This window comes from Bos javanicus, chromosome 19, assembly GCF_032452875.1.
Source record: "Bos javanicus breed banteng chromosome 19, ARS-OSU_banteng_1.0, whole genome shotgun sequence".
Lineage (NCBI taxonomy): Eukaryota > Metazoa > Chordata > Mammalia > Artiodactyla > Bovidae > Bos > Bos javanicus.
In genome coordinates this window covers 48,071,004-48,098,966 of record NC_083886.1, presented here as the reverse complement: position 1 = coordinate 48,098,966, position 27,963 = coordinate 48,071,004, and the positions used below count along the sequence as shown (strand labels likewise).

Here is a 27,963-nt window from a genome sequence, read left to right as displayed (position 1 = left end):
AAGCTAGCCATACTGATATTAAGTAACCTTTCAATAAATACTGATGCCATGCATTAGCAAATGTGGCTAAAGAGGTGCACTGTGATTTAAGTGAAACCTATCCATTCAGGAAAAGCTGAGTAAAAAGAGCAGAGAGAGATACCCTGAAATCTTTCTCTAATTTGCACATGACACTAGCAAGAGTCAGCATGTGTCCTTTCTTTGAATCTGAGTTTTTCTTCTAAGCTTTTCATAATCCTTCTTGATGTCAAACAAGCATTTTAAATGACTGTTAGAAATAGATATATAAGACCATTTTTTATGTAGGGTTTAGTGATATCTAAAATGCTCACCATCAACTGGCAGATTTTGTATTAGATCTTTGAGTTCCTTTTCAGTGAGGTTCATGTCCATGTTTTCCAAAATAGTGTACACTTTACTAGAATCAATCTTCCCTCCTTATAAAAAGAGATATATAAGAAAAAGTTAATGTCTCTAAAATGTAAATTTTGAGCAATGAACAATTCCTGAGGTAATATTATGATTATCATTTTCATCCAAAAGACTAAAGCCTAATGAGATCTTTACAAGAGTACAAAGAATCAATAATGGAGTTAGGATTAGAGTTCATTGTTTTAATCTTAATCTTCATGAGAAGCATATCCAATATAAATACTTAAAGGTGATTGAATAACTTCTCAGAAAATTTTAGCAAGGTGACAATAATTCCAATATTACTAATACTACCTTGTTTTCACTGTGTTTAAGAGTCAACTTCTAGTTATGTTAAGGGATGCTGATTTTCCATTACAACTAAAATTTTTTAAAAAACAGGTTAAAAAGTAAATCATTTAAAATAAAAAATATTAATAGTAGTAGGAATGTTGTATGAATTTGACAGATATCATGAAGGAGGTATGTAATGATGGAAGAGTGGGAATCTTGCTTAGATCTGATCTCCATCCTGGCCTGCTTCCTGTCCATCTCTTTCAGTTTATTGGTACCTTCACTTCCTCAGAGACTTTCTAGGTTTTTGATGATTTTTTGTTTTGTCTGAATGTCAGATTACTAGTCTCTGCTGCTGATTTAACTGAGGATGTCCTAATTTTCCCTTAACTTTTGTCAACTTGGGCTCTGATAATTTCTTCCTATGTCAAAATTTGGATAGCATGCATATTCTTTCCAGGTTACACCATAAGAAATGATCTCCTAAAGAACAGGTTGATCTATAAAATAAATAATACAAGTGTTGAGTGGCAGGGTTTACTGTTTAATCACAAGGAAACAGTGTAAATGCCAAACATGATGATCTCAGATTGATGTGCGTTTTATTAGGTTTCTCACTCACCTTTAAGAAACTTTATACCATTCAGCAACCTTTTTTGATAGACCTTTCCCTCTGTAAGAGAAAGCACTATTCAGATCACAGAAGAGCAATGTGGAGTTTCCTAGACAGTATGAAACCAGTAATTCAGTAAGACATATTTTGTGAATTGACTTAGACATTTTCTGATAACTGACATGTAATGAAATTACATAAAGTGAGGATACTGGTACTCTACTATAGTGAAACACATCTTTTCCTTTTCTTTTGTGACATTTTCATTTTCCCCTATTAGATCATTCCCTTCTTTTTCTTATTCATTTTTACTTAAATTTTGGATCTGTTGGTAGAATCAAAAGTAATAAAAGATATAATTGAACCTCGATAATAGGAGTCATGATGATGCAGTTGTTGATTCTCAAACTAAAACTTAATGGAACAGATAATAGTTTAAGATATAACAGCACCATTTAAGAATACATTGGAATCTGTTCTAATGAGGTGGATGAAACTGGAGCCTATTATACAGAGTGAAGTAAGACAGAAAGAAAAATACCAATACAGTATACTAACGCATATATATGGAATTTAGAAAGATGGTAACGATAACCCTGTATGCAAGACAGCAAAAGAGACACAGATGTATAGAACAGTCATTTGGACTCTGTGGGAGAGGGCGAGGGTGGAGTGATTTGGGAGAATGGCATTGAAACATGTATATTATCATATGTGAAACGAATCGCTAGTCCAGGTTCGATGCATGATACAGGATGCCCGGGGCTAGTGCACTGGGATGACCCAGAGGGATGGTATGGGGAGGGAGGGTGGGAGGGGGGTTCAGGATGGGGAACACGTGTACACCCGTGGCGGATTCATGTTGATGTATGGCAAAACCAATACAATATTTTAAAGTAATTAGCCTCCAATTAAAATAAATAAATTTATATTAAAAAAATAAAATTATGTAACACAGATTCAAACATTATTTTTGATAGGCAATGAGGTAGAGGTAATTTCAGAAATTTTCACACTTTAACAATAATATTCCCTAGATGACTACAGTTTATTAGAAATACTCACTATCAACTGGCAGGTTATTCATCAGTCCTGATAGTTCTTTATCTGTGAGCTCTATTCCCATATTTCCTAGAACTGTTTCCATGTCATTGACATCAACTTCCTCTCCTTCAAAAAAAAAAACAAAACAAATAGAAATGGTAACATGTGAGATTTTAATGAACTATTTAATTATTCTATATAATAATGAAATCTATTATTATTTAATTATTAGCCCTAACTAATCAATTACTTTATTAAGTTGAGTAAGTCCTGTTTGGCTACAGTTATGGCAGAAAATTGAAGTGTTCATTTCTTTACCTTTATTAATAGTAGACACAAAAGAACACAGTACATGGTAATGGATTTTCATAATTTTCTATTTGGGGGATTACTAGAAAAGTAATGAAACTATTTTTATTCCTTTAACATGCATTTTTAGTAAATATTTTAGATTAATTTGGAAAAAATTAGATCATAGGACCTAACAAAACGTCGCACTATGTTTTGTTGTTAAAACATTGATAAACCAAAGCCAAAGTCTAGAAATCAAATCACAATCATTTTACTAGAAAATAGCATAATTTAAAAAGAAATAGAGAGTACCAGGAAAAAATAGAAAATTGTATAAAGAATCAGAATCATATGCATTTGGTAACTTCTTCCTCACCTGTAATATCTTCTATTCTATCCATCACTTTTTTCAGATCAACCTTCTTATAGGCTGTAAAACACAGTTTAATCAGGGGAAAACAATAATAAGGACTCAGGAAAAAAATCCATAGAATAGGAGGTGTTTTTATCTAAGAGTTATTATTACTATAAGATGACCAAGGAAAATATATACACTTAAAATGAAGATTTAACAGTAAACAATGAATAAATAACCTACAAAAGTTATTACTGACAAATAAAAATTCAAATTATGAATATAAGTTTATTTTACCTAATATCCAAGAAAATTCAGGTTATAGGTAGTCCATAGAATCAATGCTGACTTTAAAAAATGTGTTGGGATGTGATTTTCTGAGAAAATGAGATTATTGCACACTGGGGCTTCCCTGGTGGCTCAGAGGTTAAAGCGTCTGCCTCTAATGCGGGAGACCTGGGTTCGATCCCTGGGTCAGGAAGATTCCCTGGAGAAGGAAATGGCAACCCACTCCAGTATTCTTGCCTGGAGAATCCCATGGACGGAGGAGCCTGGTGGGCTACAGTCCATGGGGTTGCAAAGAGTCGGACACGACTGAGCCACTTAACTTTCGTGGCTTCCTTCATTTTCTTGGGCTCCAAAATCACTGCAGATGGTGACTGCAGCCATGAAATCAAGACACTTGCTCCTTGGAAGAAAAGCTATGACAAACCTAGACAGAGTATTAAAAAGCAGAAACATCACTTTGCCGACAAAGTTCCACATAGTTAAAGCTATGGTTTTTCCAGTAGTCATGTACGGATGTGAGAGGTGGACCATAAAAGAAGGCTGAGCACCGAAGAATTCATGCTTTCAAACTGTGGTGCTGGAGAAGACTCTTGAGAGTCCCTCTTGGACAGCAAGGAGATGAAACTAGTCAATCCTACAGGAAATCAACCCTGAATTAAATTCTTTGGAAGGACTCATGCTGAAGCTGAAGCTCCAATACTTTGGCTACCTGATGAGAAGAGTTGACTCACTGGAAAAGAATCTGATGCTGGGAAAGATTGAGGGCAAGAGGAGGAGGGGGTGACAGAGGATGAGATGGTTGGATGGCATCACTGACTTGATGGACCTGAGTTTCAGCAAACTCAGGGAGATAGTGAAGGACAGGGAAGCCTGCCATGCTGCAGTTCATGGGGTCGCAAAAAAGTCGGACACGACTTAGCAACTGAACAACAGCAGCAACAACAACAACATGGACTACTTTAAACTCTGAAAAAAATATATATAAAAATAAATTTTGAAAAAATGATTGTTTTTTTAAGGGTTCCTTTAAATACTTTGAAACCCAAATTATTCTATTTTAAATGGCCTATCATTATTATTCATGTAAAATTTTTCTTCCTCAATTATGAAATGATCTAACTCTTCCAAGTCCACATTTGTTAATGGCTTTGTGTGATTGAAGCAGTCCTTCAGAAAGTCCTTTACTTTCACTTATTTCTTGAAATTACACATCTTTTCTAATATTTGTAAGGATTGATACCTTGTGTTGCCACGTGTTGAGGCAGTGGGCAGAGGGAGACTCGTGCTGATCTGTAAGGAATGTTTGCTAGGGGCCACCTGATGTGAAGAGCTGACTCATTTGAAAAGACCCTGATGCTGGGAAAGATTGAAGGTGGAAGGGGACGACAGAGGATGAAGTGGTTGGATGGCATCACCGACTCAATGCACATGAGTTTGGGTAAACTCCGGGAGTTGGTGATGGACAGGGAGGCCTGGCACAGAGTCGGACACAACTGAACAACTGAACTGAACTGAATTATGTAAGTGGTCAGTTTAGTGAATCTCTTGAAACTAAATGGTGGATAAGCATTCAGCCTAAGGCCTATCACTTGACACATCATTTGCATCCATCTCAAATTAAAAACAGAATAAATTGAGTTAAAGAAATTTAAACATACTTTTCATAACAAATTTAAAAAATACACAAACATATAAATAGTCCCTCTTTTTACTTCTTCTCACTGTCATTACCATACCTCACCATTAACAACTGCTTTCTGTATATTCTTCCAGACTTTTCCTTAGTTTACAAAAGTATACTACATATAGTTTTAGAAAATTAATAACACTATACATATTATTTTATACTTTTTTGCTACAGTGACCAAAAAAGAATGCATGAATCAATGGCTGGACAAATTGGGTTAAAGCCCGAATTGATGTCTGTAATATAAGGATCAGTGAAAAAAACACACTGCAGATCTTATTTTGTAAAAACCAGAGGAGAATAACCCCTTTTTCTTTCACTAGCACCCATTCCCAGCCCAAAATGTGTTAAGAAATAGATTACAGGCTTTAACTGGACAAAAACATGGAGCCGTGTTGTTGTTCTCCTGAAAGCTATTCAAAGGTTTTTTTTGGAGGGTAACAAATAATTCAAACCTTTGAAACAGTCATAATTAATCCTGCAAACTCAACCTCTATTTAAAATCACACGTTTTCCATAATGCTCACCACTCAGAGGATCCTTCAGGTGATCAAGTTCCTCTTCTGTAAGATTGACCTCCATGGCTTCTAACACAGTATCCAGGTTACTTACATGAACCTTTCCTCCTTAAAAACATGAAAGGAAAGGGAGAAAGGAAGAAAACTGGAATGATTCTAAAATATTTTAAAAATTCATAAATCACTTACTATCTTCAACTAACAGATATTATTGGTTCCCCCCATTCAGGTTTACTGAGATATATTAATAGTTGACATACAACATTGTACAAGTTTAAGGTGTACAACATAATGATTTGACATATGTACATACTGCAAAATGATTACCAAAATAAGGATGGTTAATGCATTCACATTTCTCATAGTTATAATTTTGAGGTGAGAACTTTTGTTAAGATTTACACTATTATTAACTTTCAAAAATACTATACAATATTAACAATATTGTTAATAATAATCATTGTGCCGTACATCACATCTCTAGAACTTATTCATCTTCCAACTGGAAATTTGTATCCTTTGATCACCTTCACCCACTCCCCTCCCCACCCCCAAACCTCTGGCAACTACCAATTTTCTATTTCTATGAGTTCAGTTTTTAAGATACCACATGTAAGTGAGACCACAAAATGTCCATCTTTTTCTCTCTGACTTATTTACTTATACCCTCTCTATTTATAGTGTTCGGAGAAGGCAATGGCACCCCCTCCAGTACTCTTGCCTGGAAAATCCCATGGACGGAGGAGCCTGGTAGGCTGCAGTCCATGGGGTTGCTAAGAGTCGGACACGACTGAGCAACTTCACTTTCACTTTTCACTTTCATGCACTGGAGAAGGAAATGGCAACCCACTCCAGTATTCTTGCCTGGAGAATCCCAGGGACAGAGGAGCCTAGTGGGCTGCCTTCTATGGGGTCGCACAGAGTCGGACACGACTGAGGCGACTTAGCAGCAGTAGCAGCAGCATTTATAGTGTTGCAGATGGTAGGATTTCTTTCTATTTTAATGGCTGAATAATATTCCATTGCATGTATACACACACACACATCCCACATTTTCATTTTATTTATTCATTCAGCTATCATACCATGTCTTGGTTATGGTAAATAATGTTGCAATAAACACAAGACGGCAGATATCTCTTTGAGACAGTAACAGGTATTACTGTTACATGAATATACACTGGTAAAAGAGAATGACATCATAACCTGGTATAAATGCTAATATTTTCAAGAAAAGAACAAAACTACAATAGATTTTTCCAGCTCTTTACAAGCAGAGTTAGAATTTAAAGAGTTTAAAGCAAGAGTTAGAACTTCTCTCCTCAAACCTTAAGCACACCTGCTCAGGAAACTGTTAGATGGGATAGGAGTTAAGCAACTATAAGGAGAGAGCACTAATCAGTACTCTTCACAAAGAAGTAGAGATTATATTTTTCCCCCTCAATTCTTACTCTCAGATTGTTTTCTCTATTCGTCGTCACATCTGGAATACACGGCAAAACTTTTCCCTCTCTCCCTCTTGCCTTCCTTCCTACTCCTCCTGCTCCCTCCCTCCTTCCTTTTCTTTATCTCTTCCTTTCATCTTTCTTTTATTTGTTTATATAAATTTTTTTTCAGAAAAATTTAGAAAAATGCAATCTAACAGAGAACTTCCTTCTAAGATAAAGTAAAGATTTTTACCAGGAAAAAACACAGATGTGAGAAGAAAAACAAGAAGCAAAATAAAGTATTATAGTTTCTTGATACAAATTTAACACTTGAGGAGGATATTTCACAGGCCTAACCATGTTTGCTTACTTTTGTTACTCCTCAAATCCTTCAGCAATCTGTTTTGAAATACCTTTCCATGAGCTGTAAGAAAAGGTACAATTCAGATCTCTGGAAAATTGATATAGAATTCATTGAAAAATTATAAATTGTATGATTACAAAAAGTTACATTTTAATGACGTGCTTTAAAATTTAGTCTATTTTATAGCCATAATATTGACATTTAAGAATATAAATATCTTTCACAATGGCAAACTTATCCATTACTTGGTATTAGAGACATTTATTAGCTTAACTCTCCTATAGTGCAACTCTACAAAACACATAAAAATATTTTTGCTTTATTCTACTGATGTTTCTATTTCTTTCTCTTTTATTATTTTTCATTGTTCATATTGCATACCTAATGCTGACCCAAGGGACAGTATTAGTCACTTAGGGATGACTCAAGTTGTGTTTGAGGAGATAATGATGAAATTTATTCTCAAGTCAAAAGTGTCTTTCTATTAATTTATGGCATTTTGGGGCAAAACTGTACTATTAAAAGATTAAGAGCTGCTCATGCTGACCCATAAGATCAAGTTCCCTGGGAGGCATGGTACATTCTTATGGCTTACCATCAGCTGGCAGTGTTTTCATCAGTTGCTCAAGCTCCTTATCTGTAAGCTCAATTCCCATGTCTTTTAGAACATTTTGTAGGTTACTGGAATCAATTTTTTCTCCTTTGAAAAGATGGAATATTCATAGATAAAATTAATGTTAAGGGCCAAGCTAATTAGTTCTTTTTTAAAAAATATAAATTTATTTATTTTAATTGGAGGCTAATTACTTTAAAATATTGTATTGGTTTTGCCATACATCAACATGAATCCACCACGGGTGTACATGTGTTCCCCATCCTGAGCCCCCCTCCCACCTCCCTCCCCATACCATCCCTCTGGGTCATCCCAGTGCACCAGCCCTGAGCATCCTGTATTATGCATCAAACCTGGACCGGTGATTCATTTCACATATGATAATATACATGTTTCAATGCCATTCTCCAAAATCATCCCACCCTCCCCCTCTCCCACGGAGTCCAAAAGACTGTTCTATATATGTGTCTCTTTTGCTGTCTCACATACAGGGTTATCATTACCATCTTTCTAAATTCCATATATATGTGTTAGTATACTGTATTGGTGTTTTTCTTTCTGGCTTACTTCACTCTGTATAATAGGCTCCAGTTTCATCCACCTCATTAGAACTGATTCAAATGTACTCTTTTTAAAGGCTGAGTAATACTCCATTGTGTATGTACCACAGCTTTCTTATCCATTCATCTGCTGATGGACATCTAGGTTGCTTCCATGTCCTGGCTATTATAAACCAATTATTTCAAATCATCTAAAAGTATACTTGTGCTGCAGAATGAATGATTTCCTAATAAAAAGTCAAATCAGAGCTTCCCTGGTGGCACAGTGGGTAAGAATCCACATGCCAATGAAGGGGACATGGGTTCGATCCCTAATCTGGGAAGATTCCACAAGCTGCAGAGCAACTAAGCCTGTGCATCACAACTACTGAGCCTGTGCTCTACAGCCCATGAGCCACAACTGCTGAAGCACACATGCCTAGAGCCTGTGCTCTGCAACAAGAGAAGTCATCACAATAAGAAACTCGTGCACCTCAGTGAAGAGTAGCCTCCACTCACAGCAACTAGAGAAAGCCCATGCAAAGCAAGGAAGACCCAGTGCAGCCGAAAATAAATAAATAGATAAATAGAAAAGTTTTTTTAAAAACTAGTCATTTAAGAAAGGTCACATCAAAAATAGATTTTGTCCCTTAATAAATGGGATATACTCCTAACTTGGAATACTTAGAATAACACCACAAAGTATAGAAGCAAATCTGCTTGTACAATTATCTACAAATAGGACAAGAGATGGTTAGTACAATAAAATACATAATCATCAGAGTATAACCTATTTTACTTTATTTTGTTAAAACTATGTGATTAGCTGTTTGCAATGAACTTATGTTTAATGCTTCACTCTGGTTTTACTCTGTCCATAAATACTCATGAAATACTTTTATTGAATAAAAAACCCATCAAATATAAGACTTCTAATGAAGAAATAGTCATTTTGTTTTACTTATAAAACCCAGATAATGTTAGCTTAATCTGTTGGTCAGTAGATGAAAATATTTTATCAAAATGAACACTGAAAATATGCTAATTTATAAGTCACATATTATATATTGGGAAATACTATTAAATTTTTATCATAAACCATGATTTAGTATAAATCATTTATAATAAATTCCTACCTGTAAAAGCTTTTACTTCATCCTTCAAGGTTTTAAGGGACACTTTATTATCAACTGTAAGACAGAAAACATAACATGAATCTCATAAAATGATTTAACATAACATAAGAACACTCTCCCCTCTCCTGATTATAACAACTAGCAATAGCACTTAATAAGTGTACTGGGCATTTCGTTAAGCATTTAAAATGGTCATTCAATAAACATTTATTCAAAATAAGCAAAGAACATGGGTTAGAAAAAATTATAAATATTAAAATTAATGCTTTCTTCAAAAATGTAAATTTGACTTTCTACCCAATAAAATATCAAGTCTTATATTTGATAATGAAAAGATGGGCTATTTTGTAGAGGCCAGCTTCCTTGCTCTCAGAGTTCAAAAGACTCTTCTACTGACCATGCCACCAGTATCTGGAACAGTATATTCCCAACTTCTTTAACTTTCTCACCTCCAATCTTGATATCTTCCCCATGAAATTTCTTTTATTTCTTTCCTTCCTCTGTTAAAGGTACAAAGCTCAAAAGACCATGGTATCTAATACACTTACCACTGACTGGCAGGTTTTGTGTCAGATCTTTGAGTTCCTCATCGGTGATCTTGATTCCCATGTTGCCAAGTACAGTTTCCAGGTTTTTGATGTCAACACTCCCTTAATTAGAAAGAGACAGGACTGTGAAGCAAATTTAATGATTCCAGAGAAGTTATTTTTAAGGTTTTATTTTTGACACATATACCTTCTGAGAATCTGAGAAAGGCTGTGTATCTTATAGTCCTACACAGTGCACCTGTACTTATTTATAAACAGTGCATTAAGATTTAGAGGATGTTCTGAAGCCCTTCCATGGACCTCATAAGTGTTCATGAAACTAAAACTTTTTTTTTAAACTAAAACTTAAAACATCTGATCCACATTAAAAAATTAATTCCTTTGAATCATGATCACGTCTTTCAGCATAAAGATCAAAGATTCGTTGAATCAAATACATAAAGGAAGTTGACAGTGTAAATAATATTAGGATTCTTTCCTTTAGTCCAATTTGGAGAAGAAGATAAGAGTAATTAGTATATGCAAGATTTGAAACAATAAATAAAATATTTTTGGACAGTTCACAGGATTAAAAAAAATCTCACTACTAGCAGGAGTGAGCAAGTGGAGTAGGAAGACCCTGAGCTCACCTGCTTCCATGGGCACACTAAAATTACAACTATTTATGGAGAGGTATTTTTTTTAACTTCAAATTTCATATTGGAGTATGGTTCAGGTGTATAGCAAAGTGACTCAGTTATACATATACGTTTCTATTCTTTTTCAAAAATTTTCCCCATTTAAGTTGTTACATAATATTGAGCAGAGTGCCTTGTGCTATATATGGTAGGTCCTTGTTGGCTATCATTTTAAACATAGCATTGTGTACACATCAATCCCACATTTCCTAACTACCCCTACCTTTCCACCCTTCACCTCTGGTAACCATAAATTTGTTCTATAAGTCTGTGAGTCATTATGGAGCAACTATTGATGAGAAACATTGGAAGATGAGCAGAAAAGATGTTCTACAATTACAGATATAAAGAAGGAACTCACAATAACATGGGTTGGAGGGGCAGAGATGTAGCAAAGTTAAGATTCATACTCCTGAATGGGAGATCCACAACTGGATGATGAATACAACTGGAGAGGTTCTCCCCAAGGTATGAGAGGTCCTGGCCCCTGAAACTAAGAGCTAATTCATTGAAAAACAACAACTTGATAAATCTTTAGTCAGATTCATCAAGAATAAAAGAGAAGGCCCAAACCAATAAAATCAGAAATGATAAAGGAGAAGTTACAACAGATAGCAGAAAAATACAAGAGATCATATGAAATTACTACAAATAGTTACACACCAATAAAATGAACAATCTAGAAGAAATGGATAAACTCCTAGAAACATACAGTATAATCTTCCAATAATGAACCAGGAAGAAATAAAAATAAGAACAGCCCAATTACCAATAATGAAATTAATCAGTAATTAAAAAAAAAAAAAACTTCCAACAAACAAAAATCTAGGACAGGATGACTTTGCAGGTGAATTTTACCAAACATTCAGAGAAGAGTTAACACCTATTCTTCTCAAACCATCCAAAAACTTGTGGAGGAAGGAGTGCTTCTGAACTCTTTCTACAAGGCTAGTATCACCATCATACCAAAACCAGACAAAGATATCACACAAGAAAGAAAGTTTTAAGTCAGTATCATTTATGAACATAGATGCAAAAATCCTCAACAAAATATTAGCAATCCAAGCTCAGCAATATATTAAAAGGATTATACACTATGGTCAAATGGGATTTATCCCTGGAATGTAAGAACAGTTCAATATCTGCAAACTAATCATATGATACACCACATTAACAAACTGAAGAGTAAAAATCATATGAGCAACTCAATAAATGCAGAGAAAGATTCTGAAAAAATTAATATTTATTTATGATAAAAGCTCTCTACAAAGTGGCTATAGCAGAAACATAGCTCAAGATAATAATGGTTATATATGACAAACCCAGGCTTCTGTGGTAGCTCAGTTGGTAAAAAAAAAAAAATCCATCTGCAGTTCAGGTGACCCTGGTTCTATTCCTGGATTGGGAAGGATCCCTGGAGAAGAGATAGTCTACCCACTCCAGTATTCATGGGCTTCCTTGGTGGCTCAGATGGTAAAGAATCCACCTGCAATGTGGGAGACCTGGGTTCGATCCCTGGGTTGGGAAGATCCCCTGGAGGAGGGCATGGCAACCGACTCCAGTATTCTCGCCTGGAGAATCCCCATGGTCAGATGAGCCAGGTGGGCTATAGTTCATGGGGTTGCAAAGAGTCAGACACGACTGAGCGACTAAGCACAGCACATGACAAGCCCACAGCTAACGTCATCCCCAGCAGTGAGAAGCTGAAAGCTAAGATTAGGTACAAGACAAGGATGACCACTCTCACTACTTTTATTGAACAAAAGTATTGGAAGTTGTAGTCACTGCAATCAGACAACAAAAAGAAAATAGAAGAAATCTAAGTTGGAAAGGAAGAAGTAAAACATCACTGCTTGCAAAAGACATGTACTATACATAGAAAATTCCAGTGACATCACCAAAAAACTACTAGACCTCATCAATGAATTCTGTAAAATTACAGGATACAAAATTAATCTACAGAAATCTATTGCATTTCTATATGCTAAAAACAGAGTATCAGAAAGAGAAATTAAGAAAGTAATCCCATTTACCCACTGCATCAAAAGGAATAAAATACCTATGAATAAATCTAACTAAAGAGGTAAAAGACTTGTATTTGGAAAACTATGAGACGCTGATCAAAGAAACTGAAGATACATAAATAGATGGACAGATATACTGTGTTTGTGGATTGGAAGAGTCAATGTTGTCAAAATGGTTATATTACCCAATGCAATCTACAGATTCAATGCAATCTCTATCAAATTAACAAGGACACATATCAAGGTATATATCAAAATACAAAGGACATTTTTTCACTGAACTAGAACAAATAATTTTAAAATTTGCATGGAATCACAAAAGATCGGCAAGTCAAACAATTTTGAGGAAGAAGGATAAAGCTGGAGGTATCACACCTCCTATTTCAAAGTATACTACAAAGCTACAGTAATCAAAATAATAAGGCACTGGCACAATAATGGATTCATAAATCAATGGGACAGAATAGAGAACCCAGAAACGAACTCTCACTTATATGACCGAGTAATCTATGACAAAGGAGTTCAGTTCAGTTCAGTCGCTCAGTCCTGTCCGACTCTTTGCGACCCCATGAATCCCAGCACGCCAGGCCTCCCTGTCCATCACCAACTCCTGGAGTTCACTCAGACTTATGTCCATCGAGTCAGTGATGCCATCCAGCCATCTCATCCTCTGTTGTCCCCTTCTCCTCTTGCCCCCAATCCCTCCCAGCATCAGAGTCCTTTCCAATGAGTCAACTCTTAGCATGAGGTGGCCAAAGTACTGGAGTTTCAGCTCCAGCATCATTCCTTCCAAAGAAATCCCAGGGCTGATCTCCTTCAGAATGGACTGGTTGGATCTCCTTGCGGTCCAAGGGACTCTCAAGAGTCTTCTCCAACACCACAGTTCAAAAGCATCAATTCTTCGGCGCTCAGCCTTCTTCACGGTCCAACTCTCACATCCATACATGACCACAGGAAAAACCATAGCCTTGACTAGACGGACCTTTGTTGGCAAAGTAATGTCTCTGCTTTTGAATATGCTGTCTAGGTTGGTCATAACTTTCCTTCCAAGGAGTAAGTGTCTTTTAATTTCATGGCTTCAGTCACCATCTGCAGTGATTTTGGAGCCCAGAAAAATAAAGTCTGACACTGTTTCCCCATCTATTTCCCATGAAGTGATGGGACTAGATGCCATGATCTTCGTTTTCTGAATGTTGAGCTTTAAGCCAACTTTTTCACTCTCCACTTTCACCTTCATCAAGAGGCTTTTTAATTCCTCTTCACTTTCTGCCATAAGGGTGGTGTCATCTGCATATCTGAGGTTATTGATATTTCTCCCAGCAATCTTGATTCCAGCTTGTGTTTCTTCCAGTCCAGCATTTCTCATGATGTACTCTGCATAGAAGTTAAATAAGCAGGGTGACAATATACAGCCTTGACGTACTCCTTTTCCTATTTGGAACCAGTCTGTTGTTCCATGTCCAGTTCTAACTGTTGCTTCCTGACCGGCATACAAATTTCTCAAGAGGCAGATCAGGTGGTCTGGTATTCCCATCTCTTTCAGAATTTTCCACAGTTTATTGTGATCCACACAGTCAAAGGCTTTGGCATAGTCAATAAAGCAGAAATAGATGTTTTTCTGGAACTCTCTTGCTTTTACCATGATCCGTGGATGTTGGCAATTTGATCTCTGGTTCCTCTGCCTTTTCTAAAACCAGCTTGAACATCAGGAAGTTCACGGTTCACATATTGCTGAAGCCTGGAGCAGGCGGCTGCGACGACCGGCGCACTGAGCGCGGGCGGCTGCGACGACCGGCGCACTAAGTGCACTAGTGCGGCCGAGAGGAGCTACCCCACATCCGAGGTCAGGGGCAGAAGCCGGGAGGACCCCATGCCCGAAGGGCGTTGGCCAAGAGGAGTTACCCCATGTCCGAGGTCATGGGCAGCGGCCGAGAGTGCCAGGCTGGGACGGCGCAGGAACGGCCCGAGAGGAGCTACCCCGCGTCCGAGGTCAGGGTGAGCGGCCAAGAGGAGCTACCCGGCGTCCGAGGTCAGGGTGGGCGGCCGGGAGGACCAACCCCGCGTCCAAGGATCGTGGCTGCGCAGGCGCAGGAGGGCCTAGAGGAGCTATCCCACGTTGAAGGTCAGGAAGGGAGGCGGTGAGGAGATACCCCTCGTCCAAGGCAAGGAGCAGCGGCTGCGCTTTGCTGGAGTAGCCGTGAAGAGATACCCCATGCCCAAGGTAAGAGAAACCCAAGTAAGACGGTAGGTGTTGGAAGAGGGCATCAGAAGGCAGACACACTGAAACCATACTCACATAAAACTAGTCAATCTAATCACACTAGGACCACAGCCTTGTCTAACTCAATGAAACTAAGCCATGCCCCTGGGGCAACCCAAGATGACAAAGGAGGGAATATAAAATGGGAACAATACAATTTCTTCAATAGATGGTGTTGGGAAAACATGCAAGAGAATCAAACTGGACTACTGTTTCACACTGTGTACAAAAATAAATTCAAAATGGAGTAAAGGCTTAAATGTAAGGCCTGAAACCCTAAAACTTCTAGAAGAAAACACAGGCAATAAGCTCTTCAACATAAAGTTTCAACAATATCTTTCGGATCTGTCTCTTCAAATAAGGGAGACAAAAATATAAGCAAAAAGGGGGGGAAAAAAGCAAAAGTAAACAAATTGGACTATGTTAAACAAAAAGGCTTCTGCACAGCAAAGAAAAACTATCAACCAAATGAAAAGGCCATCTACTAAGTGGGAGATGATATTTGCAAACAATATATCCAATGAGGAGTTCATATCCAAAATACACAGAGAACTCAAACAACTCAACACTAAAAAAAAAAAAAAAAAAAATCCAATTAAAAAAACTGAACAGAGGCTCTGAGCAGACAGTTTTGTAATCAAGACACACTGATGGCTAACAGGTATATGAGAACATGCTCAATATCACAAATCAACAGGGAAATGTAAATCAAAACCACAATGAGCTATCACCTTACACCTGTTGGAAAGCCTATTATCAAAGAGATAAATAACAAATGTTGGAGAGAATGTAGAGAAAAGTGAACCCTTGTACACTGTTGGCAGCAATATAAATTTGTGCAGCCACTGCGGAGAACAGTATGGAGATTCCTCAAAAAATTAAAAATGGAATTATTATATGATCTTGCTCTTCTAACTCTTGGGTATTTATCCAAAGAAAATGAAAACACTACTTAGAAAAGATGAATGCACCCCCACATTCATTGCAGCATTATTTACAAATTTACAAATGCCAAGATATAGAAGCAACCTAAGTGCCCATCAAGAGATGATTGGATAAGAAGATGTGGGGTATATATACATATATATATATATATATATATATATATATATATATATGGAATGGAATATTACTTAGTCATAAAATATATACATATATATATGAAATGGAATATTACTCTGTCATAAAAACATCTTGACATTTTCAGCAACATGGATGGATCTGGAGCTATAATGCTAAGTGAAATAAGTAAGGCAAAGAAAGAGAAATATTGTATGATTTCACTTATATGAGAAATCTAAAAAACAAAACAAACAAATATAACAAAACAAAAACAGAGTATTAGACACAGAGAACAAAGAGATGGTTGCCAGAGGAGACAGTGGTAGGAGTGGTAGGGAATAAAAGAAATAGACAAGGGAGATTAATAGGAACAAACTTTCAGTTGCAAAATATATATATATATATATATATGTATATGTCACAGGGCATTAAATGTACAGAGTGGGGAATACAGTAAATAACTATGTAATGTTTTCATGTGGTGACACAACTTATTGTGGTGATCACTTAAAAATAAACAGAAATATTCAATCACTATATTGTGTAACAAGAACAAACACAGTTTTGTAGGTCAGTTATACTTCAAAAACAAACACATTCATAGGAAAACAGATCTGATTTGTGGTTACCAGGGGCAAGGTGTGGAAGGAAAGGAAATATGATGAAGGCAGTCAAAAGGTACAACTTTCAATTATTATGTAAATAAGTATGAGTGATGTAATGTACAATATGATAAATACAGTGAGCACTGTAGCCCACCAGATTCCTCTGTCCATAGGATTTTCCAGGCAAGGATACTGGAGTGGGTTGCCATTTCCTACTCTAATAGCACTGTGTGCTGTGCTTAGTCGCTCAGTCATGTCCAACTCTTTACAGTCCCATGAAAGTAGCCCTCTGTCCATGGGGCTTCTCCAGGCAGGAATACAGGAGTGGGTTGCCATGCCCTTCTCCAGGGGATCTTCCCAACCCAGGGATTGAACTCAGGTCTCCTGCCTTGCAGGAGGATTCTAGTACTGCCTGAGCCACCAGGGAAACCCAAGAATATTGGAGTGAGTAGCCTATCCTTTCTCCAGGTAATCTTCCCAGGGAATTGAACTGGGCTGTCCTGCATTGCAGGTGGATTCTTTACCAGCGGAGCTACCAGGGAAGCCCATAGTTAACATTACTGAATGTTATACACAAAAATTGCTAAGAATGCCTAAAATTTCTGATCACAAGGAAATTTTTTCTATTTTCTTAATTTTATAACTACATGAGATGATAGATGTTCACTAAACTTACTGTGGTAACCATTTCTTGATGTATGTAAGTCAAACCATTATGCTGAACACAAACTTATACAGTAACTCTATGTCAATTATATCTCAATAAAACTGGAAGAAAAAAAGATTTCACTATTACTACTAATGATAATGATAGCTAATCTTTATGGAGAATTTTTTTTTTGGTACCAGGCACCATACAAAACATTTCATTTTTTTGTCATTTAATCTCAGAGATATCATATAACAGTTAACTGAAATTTCTGTATAAATAGTTCATCTTTTTCTTTTTTGCAAGTAACTATTTCCTCCCCAAATAAATGCTGAGAGTGTGGGATACATTTCTAAGCAACATGGTTGATTACCTTGTCAAATAAAAAGAAATATGTTTTTTTAAAAAATGACATGGACTCTATATAAACAAGGAGTAGCAATATTCATAACAAAGTGATTAGATAATGGTGTAAAGCCATATGAGAACCTCATATTCAACTGCTTTCTTACGACTTCTGACTCACGTTTAAGATACTTTACACTACTTGGCACCATGTTCTCCCCTCCCTCCTTCCTTCTTATGCTCAAGTTCTCCCCAGTGTGACCAGCAGGAATCTACTCCTGTTTCTTTTGACATGAACACATTAAGTATTACCTTGCTTTCAGAAAAAAGGTACCCCATGCTCACTCTGTACTTTTCCTATCCCAGACCTGGAAGCAGAATTTCTCCAATGAGCTCTGGGGTTCCTTTTAGTAGAAATTTTATTGAGAAACCATGATCACTGAAACTAAGATGTGATTGTTTCTAGGTCCTTTTCTTTCAAGGAAAATACAGGAAATTCGTCTTTAAAACAAACAGGATAATTAAAAAAACAACAACCGTGAATTTGTAGTGATCCAAATTATAGTTACAGGATTTTTCCTAACTTCTTGATTGTATATTTGTACCTCTTTTCTCTGAAACTGAAACATGTTAGTTTCTAAGAATATTAACATATTTATTTGTTTTATTCTGCTTTTACCTGTAATAGTCACAATATTAAATTCCAATATTATTATTAATGATAAAACTATTGAATAAAGTTTAAGATTCCTTTGAAGTCCTTTCTGTAGTTAGTATATATTTCACTGTTCAGTCATAGCACTGCATTTCAGAAATCACTTGAAATAACTAGGTTCCCTATATCATTCTATTGGGCTTCCTTGATAGCTCAGGTGGTAAAGAATCCACCTGCAATGCAGGAGACCTTAGTTCGATCCCTGGGTTGGGAAGACCACCTGGAAAAAGGAAAGGCTACCCACTCCAGTATTCTGGCCTGGAGAATTCCATGGACTGTATAGTACATAGGGTTTCAAAGAGTCAGACATGACTGAACGACTTTCACTTCCACATATCATTCTATTAGCACTTTGTTATATAATTAGACTCATGTGTTTCAGTTTATTTTCAATTTTAGAATTTATTTTTCTTCAATATTTGATTTTTTTTAATATTTAAGCATTTTTAAGTTAAAACTAAATAAGAAATATACTCAGACTTCCTTCTAGCCCCTTCATAGTGTTTCCTGAATCCCCTACAAGTGAACTGTTTTTTAAAATTACTTTCTGATTTATGTTTCAGATTGATTTTGCAAAAATAAGCATGTAGGTTCTTATTTCCTCTCCTTCCTTACATAAAATGTAGCTTTCTATATTGATGATTCTACATCTTGCTTTGGTTAGTTAATATATATCCTGTAGATTATACATGTCAATATAAATAACCAATATACCAAATTTTTGATTGGACTTTCTGGAAGCTTTAAGAAAAGTCTCAATGCAGGTTATAGATAAAGTGATGTGATAATCCACTATGTGAGTAACAAAGGAAAAACTTTAAAAATTATATTCATTAGAGTAAATTTATTCAATTTACTCTATAGTTAGAAAAAAACTTTTTCAGTTAAAACTAGAAAAAGTATAGCAAAAGTATGGCAAATAGGTGGGGAAACAATGGAAACAGTAAGAGACTCTATTTTCCTGGGCTCCAAAATCACTGCAGATGGTGACTGCTGCCATGAAATTTATTCATTTATTTATTTTTGCCATGAAATTTAAAAATGCTTGCTTCTTGGAAGAAAAGCTATGACCAACCTAGAGAACATATTAAGAAGCAGAGACATTACTTTGCCAACAAAGGTCCATCTAGTCAAAGTTATGGCTTTTCCAGTAGTCATGCACGGATGTGAGAGTTGGACTATAAAGAAAGATGAGCACCGAAGAACTGATGCTTTTGAACTGTGGTGTTGGAGAAGACTCTTGAGAGTCCCTTGGACTGCAAGGAGATCCAACCATTCCATCCTAAAGGAAATCAGTCCTGAATATTCATTGAAAGGACTGATGCTGAAGCTGAAACTTCAGTATTTTGGCCACCGGATGAAAAAAACCGACCCATTGGAAAAGACCCTGATGCTGGAAAAGATTGAAGGCAGGAGAAGAAGGGGACAACAGAGGATGAGATGGTTGGTTGACATCACTGAATCGATGGACATGACTTTGAGTAAGCTCTGCGAGTTGGTGATAGGGAAGCCTGGCGTGCTGCAGTCCATGGGGTCACAAAGAGTCAGACACAACTGAGCGACTGAAGTGAACTGATAGCAAACCTACACAGGAGCTGGTGGTTTATCAATATTAAATATACTCATCTCATTCTTTTCCTTCTCTTCTCCATGATTTTTCCTTTTTTCTCTGTCTTATAGTACATAACCATTGCATTTTCCTCTTGTGTCTCATAACTAAACACAGAGTTCTCACTTGAATCATGGGTTCAGTTCAGTTCAGTTCAGTCGCTCAGTCGTGTCCGATTCTTTGCAACCCCATGAATCGCAGCACACCAGGCCTCCCTGTCCATCACCAACTCCCGGAGTTCACTCAGATTCATGTCCATCGAGTCAGTGATGCCATCCAGCCATCTCATTCTCTGTTGTCCCCTTCTCCTGCCCCCAATCCCTCCCAGCATCAGAGTCTTTTCCAATGAGTCAACTCTTTGCATGAGGTGGCCAAAGTACTGGAGTTTCAGCTTCAGCATCATTCCTTCCAAAGAAATCCCAGGGCTGATCTCCTTCAGAATGGAAGGTTGGATCTCCTTGCAGTCCAAGGGACTCTCAAAAGTCTTCTCCAACACCACAGTTCAAAAGCATCAATTCTTCAGCGCTCAGCTTTCTTCATAGTCCAACTCTCACATCCATACATGACCACTGGAAAAACCATAGCCTTGACTAGACGGACCTTGGGTAGGCTTACATATTACTTAGTTTTTGTAGTCCCTGTGTTCTGAGCACATCTCTCAGATCCTATTTACCATTTTTGAGCATTCCCAGCCATGGTGTGGTTTTGCTCCCAATAAGCAGCACCTATAGCTTTTGTTTGTAAGACTACCCTCATGCTACTGAAGACTGCTTTTCTCTCTTGTACAGAAAACAAAGAAAGTGTGGCTGGGTCAGCCAATGACTGATTGAGGGAAAGTGTGAAAGATCTCGATTGGGAGAACTCTGAGGTGTAATTTACAGAGATCTTCGGTGGGATTATTCTGAAGGTATCAAGACTTTGTCTAAGATGGGGTTTTTACTTGGCTTCTTCCATCCCCTTATATAAGTTTTCTTTGGTAACTCTTCTGTAACAATTCACTTGCACATAAATACTAGTCTCAGGGTCTGCTTCTGAAAACCAAATTTAGGACACTTGGCTTTGAAGTGGTCCTCAGAAGCAGACCATAAGGTGGTGTATGTCTTGCTGGACAGGTTATAACAAAGATTCCATTGATGGTGTAAGGGAAGGGGTAATAATCCCTAACACATGCATGTGTATGTGTATGCTAAGTCATTTCCAACTCTTTGCAACCCCAGGCACTGTAGCCCACCAGGCTTCTCTAGTCCATGGGATTTTCCTAGCAAGAATACTAGAGTGGGTTGCCATTTCCTCCTCCAGGGGATCTTCCTGACCCAGGGATTGAACCCACATCTCCTTTATTGATAGGCCGATTCTTTACCACTGAGCCACCTGGGAACCTATAACACACTGTATTGTTGAAACTGCTGAGATGTTCACCTTTGGAGAATTGATTGTAAAACCAATACAATATTGTAAAGTAATTAGCCTCCAATTAAATAAATTTATATTAAAAAAATTTGAACAAAAAAAACATACAGGTAGAAGGGGATATAATGGCTCAAGTAATATTCTCTAATGTTTGAGAAATATGAGTAAATTTTAATTTTACAATATAATTGGATGGTTGTTGCTTAGTAACTTGAGGCATGTGTAAAGGGCAGGCTTCCATGGCAGCAGTTTAAGAGGCTTGCATCTTTTATTTGAAGAGACAGTGTTGAAGACCAAGATCAGGACCTGATGGTCAGAAAGGCAGAACCTCAGAGAAAGCTGAATGTGCAGTCTTGGAAAGTCTGCTCTACCACAGTCATGGCTCTAACAGGGAGTTGGACACTGAGACCTGTGGTAGGGACATTTGGATGGATGCACTTATTGCCTCATTAAAGATAGTGTTCCATAGACCCTCTTGAGGAACATAGTTATTTGATGGATCTTCAGGTCTTACATAATAGATTCATTCTGGTATACCCAATTTATTTGAACTTTTTGTTCACTCCTCAGCATTGTATCAAGGCAGTTCTGGCATTTTCACCTAATTTGATGTGGGCCATTGTCTTCCAAGCTCCTAGGAGCCAACCCAGAAGTTTACTGTCCACTCCAAGTAGTTTTGGCTGGGCATTAAAACTGGACTTACAGAAACAAGCACCTACATCAACAAACTCTTCCTATCCAGCCTCAGCCTCATTTTCCACACTCTATTCTGGGTTATACTTGAAGATCTTATCCCAGAAATGCTGTCCTAGTCCTTGCCAGTACATATCAGCTAAGTATTGCAGTTCCTTCTATGAATAATCTCTTTATCCTTTAGAAGGGTCAGCACTTCTTCAGTTGGGTCAAGCTGAGACTTGAATCTGTTATAGGTCCAGTAGCCAGGAAGGGAAAGTACTGTCTTTCAAAGTATTTGCCTTAGTTGGGGCTTCTACGTAGCTTCTTGGAAAGGAACAAAGCTCCAAACCTCTAGTAAGTAGGAATGGCCCAATTTCATGAGACTAGAAATTCAGGAGAATTGGGGGACCAGTTAGGTGAATTTGAAGCAAAACTTGATTTTTTTTTACTGTACTAACCAAGAGAAAAGATTTATGAGAACTACTCTAGAGAATTAAAGTCTTTCTACCAAGACATGACACTAAAATTTTAATACTGAAACATAGGTACCACTAAGTCCAACTCTACACAAATATTTACATTAAGCAGTATAATACAGAATCAACATGACAATTATTGTTAATGGCAAAACATAATTACCATACCAATCTTAGGTTTATAATGACTTTATACTCACCTGTAATGACTTTCACTTCTTCCATCAAATTATGCAGATCAACATTTCCATTTGCTACAAGTAAAAGTCCAAAAGAAACACATAATAATGGTATGACCTTAGGAAATATATATAAATTACTCATATAGTATAATAAAGTCAGCTAAATCAGGCTCACATCAAAATTTAAATGAACACTCCTTTAAATTTTGGGATTTTGAAGATTTATGTCATATTAATAAAGTTTTTTGGAGATCATAAACTCTGGGCCAGAGAGAAGGCTGGCTTTTGGCGAGCCCTTCTGTTTTATAAGTATAATTATCAAAATTTCCTTGATGCTGACCTGATATTCTGGTACTGCCAAAGATCTGACCAAGGCCCTAATCAAGCCTGGAGCATTCAGTGAAGGCAGCATGTGGGGGTTAATATCTGAGATGAGTAAAATAATTAGCAGGAGCTAATCAGAAGAAGGAGAAGGAGAAAGGGTTTTTAACAAGTAGGAGATAAGTTAATACTGTGATACTTGAAGTATCTGGTTCCTAGACCAGCTGCATAGGCATCATGTGGGAACTTGTTAGAAATGTGAATTCTAGGGCCCCATCTCAGACCTACTGAATTAGAAACTGGGTATGTGGCCTAGGAATTTGTGGTTCATCAAGTCTGAGAAATTCTTATACACACTCAAGCTCGAGAACCACTATGATAAGCAAAATGGGTCTGGGATAGCATGCTATGTATGAGCAGTGTAGGATGGCCGGACATAGACTTGGATTACTGTGATATTGAATGGTTTGCCTTGGAAATGAACAGAGATCATTCTGTCGTTTTTGAGATTGCATCCAAGTATTGCATTTCGGACTCTTTTGTTGAGTATGATGGCTACTCCATTTCTTCTTGGAGACTGCATCCAAGTATTGCATTTCGGACTCTTTTGTTGAGTATGATGGCTACTCCATCTCTTCTAAGGGATTCCTGCCTGCAGTAGTAGATATAATGGTCATCTGAGTTCAATTCACCCATTCCAGTCCATTTTAGTTCGCTGATTCCTAGAATGTTGACATTCACTCTTGCCATCTCCTGTTTGACCACTTCCAATTTGCCTTGATTCATGGACCTGACATTCCAGGTTCCTATGCAATATTGCTCTTTACAGCATCAGACCTTGCTTCTATCACCAGTCACATCCACAGCTGGGTATTGTTTTTGCTTTGGCTCCATTCCTTCATTCTTTCTGGAGTAATTTCTCCACTGATCTCCAGTAGCATATTGGGCACCTACCGACCTGGGGAGTTCCTCTTTCAGTATCCTATCATTTTGCCTTTTCATACTGTTCATGGGGTTCTCAAGGCAAGAATACTAAAGTGGTTTGCCATTCCCTTCTCCAGTGGACCACATTCTGTCAGACCTCTCCACCATGACCCACCCATCACGGGTGGCCCCATGACGGGCTTAGTTTCATTGAGTTAGACCAGGCTGTGGTCTGTGTGATTAGATTGACTAGTTTTCTTTGATTATGGTTTCAGTGTGTCTGCCCTCTGATGCCCTCTCGCAACACTTACCTTCTTACTTGGGTTTCTCTTACCTTGAACGTGGGGTATCTCTTCACGGCTGCTCCAGCAAGTCTTAGGTTACTCTCACCTTAATATTGAGCTCTCTTCTAAGCTTTTAAGTATTTATCTGGCACCAATTATAATTATTTTTTAAGGTTGTCACATAGAAGATAACAGGAAAAAATGCCCTAAGAATATCTCTAGTGCTCACCATCAACTTGTAGCTTTTTTGACAATTTAGCAAATTCTTCTTCTGTGAGCTTGACTCCCATATTTTCCAAAGCCTTATGGAGATTATTCTTTTTAATCTTCCCCTCTTAGGACAGAGACAGTAAAGCAACATTTGAAATAAGTCATATAATAGCAAAACAAGGAAAATATTTAAAAGGTGTTATTAGTATTAACTTTAATGACCACATAGTAAAGCAAAAGAGATAATATATTTCATGATTTTGTTATCATTTTATTTCAAAAAGGCTGAAACCCCAAAACAAATGTGTCCACTTGAAGATCCAAATAGAAAGTCAGTGTAAGAGAATTATATTTCCTTTATCTATCTATCTATATTTCCTTTTTCTATTCTTGGTGACAAGCATACATAGTAAAGCAGTGTTAAGGGTCTTAAATAAGTAGAACTGCAGGCCACAACTTAATTCCTCTACACAAAAGATAGGGTTATTTCTGTTTAGTGACTTGATATGTGAGTTATCAGTGTAGTTGACCACTGCTCTTTAACAATGGTTAGATTTTTTTCTTTTTTTTGGTTGGGGTAAATTTTTCCTTTTGATAAGAAGTTGAAAAGAAACTAAGACTATACAAGGACTTACTGGTAAGAGAAATTGTATGTTAATAGCAGACAGAATGTAGTCATGCTAAAAGAATCATAAATGACAAATTATATAAAGACAAGATTTATACTTGAATGATATGTCTGAAAGACTTTGATAATATAAATTTATAGAATCTAGATAATATACTTTAAAATTTTGTTTCTTACTTACTTTTGAGAGACTTCACACTCTTCATTAATCTATTATGATATAACTTTCCAGCAGCTGTAAGAAAAGCCATAATTCACATAATCGTAAAATTAGTAAGATATAAAATAATATGAATTAAATAATTTCAGAAATAGAAAATTTTAAACTTTTTATCCATATACAAAATCAATTATTTTTATATAGTAGCAATGAGTAGTTCAAAAATATACTAAGAAAGCAGTTCCATTTACAAGAGCATCAAAACAAGTAAAATGCTTAAGAATAAATTTAACAAAAGAAGTGCAAAACTTATACTCTGAAAATTATGAAACACTGTAGAGAGAAATGAAAGAAGATATAAATAAATGAAAAGATATCCACATTCATGGATTGGAAGATCTAATACTGTGAGGATGACAATACTCCTCCAATTGATCTACAGATTCAATGCAATCTTGTCAAAATTCCAACTGGTTTGTTTGCAGAAATTGATGGTCTGATTCTAAAATGCATTCAGTGAAACAGGGACCCCAAGTAGCCAAAATAATCTTGAAAAGGAAGAAAAACTTTTGGGGACTCACACTTTCCAATTTATAAAATACAAAGCTACAGTAATCAACACAGAAGGGTACTAGCATAAGGCTAAATATATAGATCAAAGAAATAGAACTGAAAGCCCTAAAATAAGTCCTCCAATATATCGTCAATTGGTTTTTGACAATGGTGAAAATAAGGAAAGAATAGTCTTTTCAACAAATTGTGCTGGGAAAACGAAATATTCACATGCAAAAACAACATTCTTTTGGATCCCTACCTCAAACCATATACAAAAATTAACTCAAAATGTATCAAAGACCAAAATATAAGAGCTAAAACTATAAAACTTTTAGAAAAAATATGGGTGTGAATTTTCTTGACTTTAGGAAATGGTGTTTTAGATATGACTCCCAAAGCAGAAGCAAAAAGATTTTAAAAACTGGACATCATCAACATTAAAAACTTGTGCATCAAAGGACAAAATCAAGAAAGTGAAAAGACAATCCACAGAATGGGAGAAAAATTTTGTAAATTACATATTGGACAATAGACTTATGTCTAGAATATATAAAGGATTTGTACCTAGAATATATAAAGAACTCTTACAATTCAACAATAACAACAACAACAAAGCCCAATTTAAAAATGGACAAAGGATATGAATAGATTTTTCTCCAGAGGACATATACAAACACCAATATGAACAAGGAAAAGATGCTCATTATCATTAATCATCAGGGAAATGCAGATTCTAAGCAGAATAAGATACCACTGAAGGCAATGGCACGCCACTCCAGTACTCTTGCCTGGAAAATCCCATGGACGGAGGAGCCTGATGGGCTGCAGTCCATGGGGTCGCTAAGAGTCGGACACAACTGAGCGACTTCACTTTCACTTTTCACTTTCATGCATTGGAGAAGGAAATGGCAACCCACTCCAGTGTTCTTGCCTGGAGAATCCCAGGGACGGGGGAGCCTGTTGGGCTGCCATCTCTGGGGTCGCAGAGAGTCGGACACGACTGAAGTGACTTAGCAGTAGCAGTAGCAGTTACATCCACTAAGATATAATCAAAGGACAGATAATAATAAGTGTTGATGAGAATGTTAAGAAATTGGAACTCTCAGCACTGCTGGTGGAAATGTAAAGTAGTACAGCCACTTTGAAAAACACCTTGGATTCCTCAAAATCCAAGAGCTTTTTTGCTCTTGGATTGCCAGAGCTACCATATGACCCAGCAATTCCACTCCTAGGTATATACCCAAGACAAATGAAGACATACATCCACACAAAAATTTGTATGTGAATGTTCTTAGGAGTATCATTCATAATAATGGAAACGACCCAAATGTCCATCAGCCAATGAATGGATAAATAAAATGTGGTATATCCATATAATATACTATTATTTGGCAATAAAAAGAAAGTATTACCATATAACATGACAGGGATGAACCTTGAAAACATTGTGTTAAATGAAACTAGTTACAAAGAGTCACATATTGTATGATTCCACTTAAAATGTTCAGAATAGGCAAATCAATGGAGACAGAAAAATAGATTAGTGGTTTGCCAGGGCTGAGGGGGATGGAGGAATTGGAGAGTGACTGCTAATTGTGGGTAGGGTTTCTTTTTGGGATAATAATAATCTAAAATTGATTGCAGTGATGGATGCACAACTCTGTTAATATGCTAGAATTCATTGACTTGTATACTTTATTGAGTTAATTATTTGGTATGGGAATTATATCTCAGTAACACTGTTACAATGTTTTACCCCAAATTTTCATCTTTTTATAACAAAGAAATTAGAGATGCTTTTCTCAATATTGCCTTGTGGCTCAGCCGGTAAAGAATACGCCTGCAATGCAGGAGACCTGGGTTCGATCCCTGGATTGGGAAGATCCCCTGGAGAAGGGAAAGGCACTCCAGTGAAGGGAAATACCCACTCCAGTATTCTGGCCTGGAGACAACTGAATTGGACACAACTGAGCGACTTTCCGAAGAAGGCAATGGGCATCCCACTCCAGTAGTCTAACCTGGAAAATCCCAGGGACGGGGGAGCCTGGTGGGCTGCCGTCTATG

At 36.9% G+C, this 27,963-nt stretch overlaps 1 protein-coding gene across 1 annotated transcript in view; it reads right to left on the bottom strand.

Moving 5' to 3' along the window:
- LOC133232607 (uncharacterized) overlaps positions 1-25,414 on the bottom strand; it is a 60,511-nt gene extending 35,097 nt beyond the window's left edge. Inside the window, exons 1-12 of the mRNA XM_061392258.1 lie at positions 25,366-25,414; positions 24,576-24,680; positions 22,836-22,889; positions 10,129-10,230; positions 9,581-9,634; positions 7,888-7,992; positions 7,299-7,352; positions 5,511-5,609; positions 3,030-3,083; positions 2,384-2,488; positions 1,328-1,378; positions 333-437 (exon numbers count right to left, since the gene is read on the bottom strand). Coding sequence (XP_061248242.1) covers positions 333-437; positions 1,328-1,378; positions 2,384-2,488; positions 3,030-3,083; positions 5,511-5,609; positions 7,299-7,352; positions 7,888-7,992; positions 9,581-9,634; positions 10,129-10,230; positions 22,836-22,889; positions 24,576-24,680; positions 25,366-25,390 — 913 coding nt within the window. The 5' untranslated portion in view covers positions 25,391-25,414. The remainder of the gene's footprint in view (positions 1-332; positions 438-1,327; positions 1,379-2,383; positions 2,489-3,029; positions 3,084-5,510; positions 5,610-7,298; positions 7,353-7,887; positions 7,993-9,580; positions 9,635-10,128; positions 10,231-22,835; positions 22,890-24,575; positions 24,681-25,365) is intronic.
- Positions 25,415-27,963: the final 2,549 nt, after the last annotated feature.